This window comes from Buceros rhinoceros, unplaced genomic scaffold (genome assembly GCF_000710305.1).
Source record: "Buceros rhinoceros silvestris isolate BGI_N320 unplaced genomic scaffold, ASM71030v1 scaffold31141, whole genome shotgun sequence".
Classification (NCBI taxonomy): domain Eukaryota; kingdom Metazoa; phylum Chordata; class Aves; order Bucerotiformes; family Bucerotidae; genus Buceros; species Buceros rhinoceros.
The window spans coordinates 1-8,316 of NW_010393180.1; the positions used below are offsets into that span (position 1 = coordinate 1).

The 8,316-nt window shown below is 37.0% G+C and overlaps 1 protein-coding gene across 1 annotated transcript in view; it reads left to right on the forward strand.

Annotated features, from left to right (window-relative positions):
• Positions 1-1,800: 1,800 nt before the first annotated feature.
• NBEAL1 (neurobeachin-like 1) overlaps positions 1,801-8,316 on the forward strand; it is a gene marked incomplete at its 5' end in the record, with an annotated part of 57,499 nt that continues 50,983 nt past the window's right edge. The window contains 5 exons of the mRNA XM_010144766.1: positions 1,801-1,962; positions 3,336-3,417; positions 3,607-3,734; positions 5,707-5,789; positions 7,807-7,892. Coding sequence (XP_010143068.1) covers positions 1,801-1,962; positions 3,336-3,417; positions 3,607-3,734; positions 5,707-5,789; positions 7,807-7,892 — 541 coding nt within the window. The remainder of the gene's footprint in view (positions 1,963-3,335; positions 3,418-3,606; positions 3,735-5,706; positions 5,790-7,806; positions 7,893-8,316) is intronic.

Below are 8,316 nucleotides of genomic sequence, written 5' to 3' on the forward strand. Positions count from 1 at the left end.
ATATTCTATAGTATATTCAGTTCGACTAATCCCAGTTAGTATTTCTTGTGCCAGTCACACATGAGGCAGTAAATTATCATGGGTTGTGCAATAGCACAGAGAGGCAGCTACTGCAAAGAAAACATTCTTTGGGATGTGAGGCATGAAGGGTATGCTGTTTACTTTCTTGCAAAGCAGTTTAGGACCTTACTGAAAAATACACATTGGCCATTTTGGGGAAACTACTTCTGGATATATGATTTCAGCCGTCAAAAATTATGGTCTTCCTAGTACAGGATGGTGAATTATCAGATTATGAGGAGCCATGTGTACAGTCCTAGAGGGTATGGATCTGCTGGCATCCTGAGGGGTGAAGCTGCTAGCACAGAAATTAAAATATCTTTCTTGACTGTTGCATTTGGAAAAAAACAGTTGCTCTCAGTTTCGTAGTTAGTGTCTTTATCAGTTTAGAGCCTAGACCCTGTAAAATTTGCATTAAGACTTTTTGAATCCCAGGATCTGAAAAGCAGATTGCACAGCTCTATGAAGAGGCAAGGGAATGAACAGTAGTTAGTCCTCTGTATACATGTGTGTAACGCTTCTGTTTTGGGACATGGGAGCGTGCTGTCACTTACACCTGTCTAGTTGTTTTACTAAATTGGCTCTCAGTTTTTCCATTCTTACAGACTTCATTTCAACTTCAGAAGCTAAACAATGTTTTTTTTCTCATTTCCCTCAAATAATTGGTATCAGGGTGCTTAGTGTCAGTCACTGCATTTCTCCGCACTTTTTGATGCTTATTCTTACGAAGATCTGTGTGTGCAAGTGTCATATTAGTGATTTTTTTTTTTTTGAGCTAACCAGCTAGAATGTTTTGCTTGATGTAATTTTCCTCCTAGCTTTGGCTATGTTTAAGACTTTTTGTAAGCATTAAGGCTCTAGTTTGTGTCTTTCTTTTCTTGTGTGGAGTTCATAGAGAACACATCAGAACACCTGATGCCAAAGGCAAACATTCTTTTATCTCCTGCAACAGTGGATAAACAGTCTTCATCTCAGAGAATGGCCTTGGTGGAGCAGTTAAACTTAACACCAACATAACAGTCATTTTCTTGTTTCCTAAAAAGAACTAGATAGTGGAAAAAAACCTATTTGCTGGATATCCAGAAAGTAATAAGGATGGATCAGCTTTCCACACAACATCAGTGTGGAAGAGTCAGGTCGATTTTTGAGAGCGCATTCTCCTGCTCATTCAGACCTGATTTTCAAGTCTTTCTTTGGTTAATCTTATTGTGAACAGCTTTCTTTTTGTATTTAATCTTACTTTGTACAGCTTTTTGTAATTCATGTAAGAAAGGCATGAGGTTCACTGTGGATGAATATGAACTGGGCTTCAACAACTGCATAATAAATGAGATGCCAATTATTTGGACACTTCTAATCTTCAGTAAAAAGTTGAAAATATTCCCTGGTGTTTAGTTTTCATATTTCATTCTTTCATTGTGGCAATCCTTTTCCTTATTTAGGGATTTCCCAAGGCACCCGTTCACTTGCTGAAGATTATGCAATTTCTCCGTGGTAATTAAGGAAGATCTTTGCATAGAGGAGCATTTAAGAATCCACTTAATTTTTAACACTTTTTTTTCCAATGCAAGTTCGTTGCTGGGTAAAAGGAAGCTCAGGCATTTCCTAGTGGTTCATTAGAAAATGTTTGTCGGCCTTCGGTTCAGAAACCTTTCTTACAGAGGTTTATTGGAACACTACATGTGCACATTGAAATTCATTGGTAAGGAGTAATTTACATGATGTGTTTTTTCTTGTTAGGGTGGATGACATTCCTCCAGGAATATCGCTGCTTCCTGATAATATTCTTCAGGTCCTGAGGCTCCAGCTGCTACAGTGTGTCCAGAAAATGTCAGATGGACTAGAAGAGCAGCAGCAGGCTCTGTCACTTTTACTTGTGAAATTCTTCATCATCCTTTGCAGGTGTATATTCTGATTGTTACCTCAGCAAGGCTAATGTTTTGTTTAAGAAGGCTTGATGAAGCCTATGAATATGGATTCTAATGACACATACAATATGATGCGATACTTTCTAGTAGAAAAAGAGAAATGCCGCTTCTCACAGTCTTCAAAATAAAGGAAGAGGGAATAAAAGAGAGAGCGAGAGGAGAGCAATCCAGTTATCGTAGTAATAATGTTTGCCATAAGAAGTGAAATAGGAGGGGATTGGACACTAAGTTCCGTGTAATTGCATAAGATATATCTTTAGGAATTCAAGATATATTGTACCTAGTATTAAGAAATCTTTTTAAAAGAAAAGGCACACTCTAACCAGTGTTGGATATGAAATAACTTGAGAGAGAATTGTACAGGAAGAACTGTTTCACATTCTTGGCATACTTATAATTCCATAAACAGCTTAGGAAACTAACTTGCTAAACTATTAATGCAACAGGCTTCCTTCTGAAGCTTATGCCTTATTCTGTAGTTACTGTTGAAGCAGGTGAATAAATGGTTTTTAGTGGTCTATTCCTCAGTCTATTTCTTCAGTCTTCTATTATAAACTGCACTAAGAGAGGAGGGGGTTAAAAATATAATAGGGAATCTCCTTTTCTGAGCAGTATTAGAAGCAGCTTTTTTTTTTTTTGAGTCCTTTGCTTTGGCTCTCCTTACCCCGAAACAATATAAAGAGCTGTAGGGCAATGTTTAAGTATCCTGAAATATTAAATATAAACTGAGTAGATGGTGGTAATGTGTTTCTGAATTACAAACTGTTGTCAGTCTTAATTAATTGCTGAAGAGTTCTCGTTGTGTCATCACTTCAGTATCTGAACTTCGTGACTCTCCTCAATACTGAGAAATAACATGTGAATGCTATTTCTTTGTTGCTGTTGATTTATTTATGTTCTAAAATAATTTGAAATATTTGTTTTCCTTAGGAGAATTTAAAGTCAATAAATGCAACTAGATAGTGTTTGCTAAAGTTTTATAAAGTGTATGTGCTAGTGATGTGAGAAAAGAGGATGTTACTGTCTCTGTTATCAGATGCCATTTCTGAGCTTTCTATTTAGTGTCCTGGGAATCTGCTTAGCCTCTGAAACCCCAAATTCCAGATGGAATTGGCATACAGCAGAGTGTCTTGGGCCTTTCTTTTCTTTCCTGTTAGAAGAAAACTTGTGAGTTCTGTTACTGTGACAGAAATAAACATTTGAGGACATGCAGTCTTTTGCAGAGTATTTTTGAAATGCTGATACACTTTGTATGATTATAGACAGAATGCTAAAACAAACACTGTTTGAACTAGCCTCAAACGGTACACTGTGTACATTTCTGTGGTTTTTGTGTTGTCTTCATAGAAATTTGGCTAACGTGGAAGAGATTGGGATGTGTTCATACATTAACCATGTTATCACCATGACTACGTTATACATTCAACAGGTATGTGATTAACAATTCCCATCTGTTATTTTTGCCATCCCCTACTTCCTGGTCCTGGTTATGTGATCCACTTTTGCAATAACAGTTGTGTGGCAAACAGTTTGTGGGCTCAGAACTGTTCTAGAGGAGATCAAGATTAATTTTCGGCTTCTAGAAATCTTCTGACCACAGCTTTCTTTTTTCCTTTAGTTAAAAAGCAAAACAAAAGAAAAAGAAGTGGCAGATCAGACCCCCATAGAAGAATTTGTGAGACATGCATTGGCTTTTTGTGAAAGTCTCTACGATCCATACCGAAACTGGAGGCAGCGAATTGCAGGGTATGTGTGGACTAGGACAGGATTATACATACTGTGGTTTATGCTAATTTTAGATAAATAATATGTAGTGTCTGACAGAACTACTGCTGCCTGATATCAAACTAAAATAAGAAGTAGATACATATATAGTCTTCTGCTGTTGCATTTTACAACTGTTAGAACTGATAGCCTTGAGCACTTGATACTCTTTTACATTTTTTCCCCCAAAGATACACCCTTTAGAATACCATTAGTGAAATAGTTCTTCTACCAAAACTAAGATCATGAAGCAGGTGTTCCTGAAACTGGACTTCATTGCCACCAAAGTTTTCAGAGTACTAATAAATCCTGTTCCACTTAGTGGAAAGCTGAGTTGAGAGGCTTTTTGAAAGGTGCGAAGTGTGGAGAGCCAGGAAATGGGCTTTCTGGGAAACTTAATTTCGGTCATTCTTTGAAACTGCTAGTGGTTCACTTTAGCTGCTATAACTGGCTCTTCAGAGACCTCTTATAATTCTGAGAACTTTTTCATGTACATTTCTGCCTTATTAGCCCCAAATTGAGTGTACATAGTCCTGTATAGTTAACATGTTTCTTCCTGCTATGTGCACAAGGGCTGGAATTGTTTGCTCCTTGCTGCTGTCGTTCAGAGCTGCTTTTCCTTTAGGTCCTCAGTTTTACTTCCATCAGGACCATTCTGACATGCATGAAATATTGGACCTGTGCATGCAAATAACTAAAGGTATAGAGAGATCGTATGTCATGTTACCTAGTCTTGTAAAACCTCAGGTCCATTCTCACAGCCTTCAGCATTCTGTAGAGCTAGCACAAATGCTGCGATTAGCATTTGTGCAGCAAGTTACTTGTGTGTACAAACAGGGTGGGGATTATATGAGCTGTGTACCTTGGCTGCTGGAGTTGCTTTGTAGCTCGATACCTGCAGTATGCCCTAATGCTGCATGGACTGCATGTTCCATTAGTCTGTTATGGAAACAAAAGGTAAAATTCTCGGTAATAGCTTGAATTATTGTGCACAACATTCTAAGGAACATGTAAGGATCACAACTTCAGGTATTTTTGTGCAGTATGAGAATCCTCCTTTTCTGGACAGAGCATGATTTAACACCAGTTCTCACATATAGCCTGCCAGTGTACTGCTAAGTTGTTTTCAGATTTACTGTAGGTAATGCCAGCATATCTCATGGGATCTTAGGTAGAGTATAAGTACTCAGGATCAGCGAATTTACTACCAATAAAGGTGCAGAATTTGGCAATGAATCAATATAATTACAGCACAGAAAAGTGTTATGCTTTTTGAAACTGGATAGGATTTAAATACCTTTTTAAAATTATAACGTATGTGCTGGCTGCCTATAGAAGTTAAATCAAAATTAAATTTGGGGAGATACTAAGAAACGTCTGGTTGTTACTGACCAGTGCATTGCTTTTTCCTTTCAAAAACTGGGCCATTTTTCTAAACTGGTGGAACAAGGAAGACAAAAGGAATGAGGTAGGCAGACCTAGCTGAATTAGGGCAAGAGAAGTTATTGAAGATCACAGTATAGATATGTTGCTTCTTTGCAAGTAAGTTTGTAAGTGTATCAGTAGGATTATATCTGTTTAATTTGATACCCCCTTCCACTCTTCCCACTAATGAACCTGTAACAGTGTTTTATGCCCATTTGAAATTGCATGGTAAAGAAATTTGGCAGTCTAGCTGGTGGCTTAGTTATAATAAACAAGGAGTAAATAAGATTGCTGGCTTTTTTAAAATATTGTAAAAAAATTAAGGTATTTTTAGGAACAGAAAAGTAAATACAGGATTAGCTGTGTCATATTTTCAGGATAAAATACTACTTTACTGTTTTTATTCTGTAAGCAAAAGGTAACTTCTAAGTTTTGGCAGTGTTTTCTGTATGAAGTAGTAAATTAGTAAGTCATAAACAAAGGTATCATATGTAATTTATTTGGTGTATCTTTTTTAATGTAATTGCAGACGTTTCCTTAGTACAGTTGAAAAGAGCAGACAGAAGTATAAACCAGCCTCCCTCACTGTTGAGTTTGTCCCTTTCTTTTACCGTAAGTATTATAAACAGCGTGTTTGAAAATAGTCGTCTTTGGAGGAGTGAACTTAGTGATTCCAAGTTCCTTTCCCCTAAGAATATAAAAGCCTCTTAGTTGCTGTCTGAGACTGAATGAAGTCGGTTACTTTGCTTGTTTTTTGCTCTAAGCATCACCGTCTTGCCCTTCTTACTCATCTCTGAAAGCCTGGGCTTTTTCAGACTTTCTTTCAGTGCCTAATGTGGCATAATAGGGTTGGTTCTGTGAATTGCCAGCTTTCCCATTTATTAGGGTAGATATGCTGATTGCACGTACGATCCCTGTAGGAATTGTAATGATAATTCGCATGAAAATATAATGTTGGGGAAGTATTTATGTGGTTTTTTTCTCTTAATATGTTTTAACAGCTAGAAAGAAGGAAACTATGTGCCATCCATCTAGCAAATTCTCCTTAGACTGCAGTTTGAGAAACTGCTCTGTTTTGTCTCTGGTTCAGTCATTAAATATGATGACTGCTTTGGAATTCATGTGTTCTTACCAATACAGATTGGCTGTGTGGAAGAGGATGACTTATGTGCCATGTTCTGTGCTGAAATCTTGGGAAGGTGCCCAGGTCGTTTCCCAGTTTAGCACATCACAGTGCTAGTGCCAACAGAATTGAAGTAGCAGAAATATGGAGGAGGGGTGGGGGTATGAATGAAATCAGCCTTTTTTGCAGCTATCTGTAACTCAGCTTTAATTGAAAATAAAAAGGAAGGCTTTACTCCTAGAGTGGTAGCATTTATTAATTTGGTGCTTCAAGTTTCAGTCACATCCTCTCCCTGTTGCTTGAGATTCCTTCCCTGCCTATGTAAAATAGCAAGAAATTGCTGAGTATGTGTTTTAGATGTTCTGCCATGGCAGTGCTAATTTGAGCCTTTTTTGATCTATTCATTCTAATGATCTATTCACAATCTGCTAGGTACTGCTCTTTTGAATTTGTCTGAGGTTGCCTGAAGATTCAGAGGCTATAAGTCAGGGAGTGGTGGGACTAGCAGACTGTCAGTGTGATCATCTAAGCTTTGTTTTCTTTGAAGAACAGGTATAAAAAATAGCTGTGCTATTTTCTTTTTAAACAGGCTTATACATTCAGTATATAGTCAGAAATCTTACTTGCCAATAATTGGTAATTGTCTTAAAGTTTATATTATTATTTTAATGAATATTAAATTCTTTCATTTTCAGCTTCTATTGTTTGTTTAAAATCTCAGTTTTTACAAACGCAAGTTGTTATCCATTCTATCTCATATAGTTATTGGAAGTTTTATAATGGCTAATTCCAAATAGATTAATCCTTTTTAGTTTGTTGTAGTTACTTTAAGACTAGTGTTATTGCTATAGCTATCATATAGGTTATATCTATTGTAAAAAAGAATTCCTGAGGCTGTTTATAACTGCTTTATATAAAATACGGCATGAGAAGAGATGCAGGATAATTTTTAAAGACACTGCTGTTAGAAAGATTACAGACCTGCAGGGGCTTCACTAGGAAGTTTGGCTTATAGGAAGCAAGCTCACAGACTGTTTTTCTGAGCTACCCTGCACTGCATGTGTCGTTAGACTTTCTGTGCCAAAATTGCCCTAACCTTTGTCATTCTTGCTAACTGCCTGCGTGTTAGCATGACCTGTTTCTCATTAGTATGGAGAAAATGGGCTCATACTACGTTATGGATCAGATCAACAGTTGTATGTCTATAGTTCTGTCAGCCTGCATAAAAAGTTTTGTGCAAGCTGAAGGGCTGGCCCTGTGAATTCCTGATAAATGTGGTCTTGTGGTGTTACTTTGATAGTGCTGGAATTCATGTGTTTGTGTCTGCTTTATGTAAAAGAAAGTGGAGATTCCATAGTTGAATTTTTTTTAAATTTGCATGATCACAAGGAATAGAGGACCTTTTTCTTAATTATTTTGTTTATTGGTGGCTTTGAGAGAAAAAACTTTGTATAATTCATATGACCAAAGTAAGGAATCCTCCTTCTTTTCATTTACACCAATCAGAATGCTTTCAAGAAAGTGAACATCTCAAGGAAAGCCTAAAATGTTGCCTGCTACATCTCTTTGGAGCTATCGTGGCTGGTGGCCAGGTATGTAAGTTATAAAGCCTTTTCAGCTGCTGAAGCCTCCAAATGTCTGTCAATTGTTTAAGGCTTATAAATGCCCCTAAACACATACATGAGAAGAATTTATTATTGACTATGAATTGCTTGTTTGTCTTACGAAGTTTGAGGTAATTCTGTGCAATAGTATCTAAATGCTATAAGCTAGGTCCTGCTTTCAAATGACAGTAGAAATTTGCTGTCTACAGTAACTGCACATTCATATAAACTTACTATAATATTTTCATATCATAAGGAAAAAATGTGCATAACTAGATTAGACATTTCCACTTGCAAACATGAAAGCTATTTGTTTTGCTTCCCCATGTTAAAAGTAAGCTGTTTCAGTAAGAGTTACGGGGCCTTTGTAGCTTGGAAGCTGTTTAAACAGAGTGTGAAAGAGGGGGAAGAG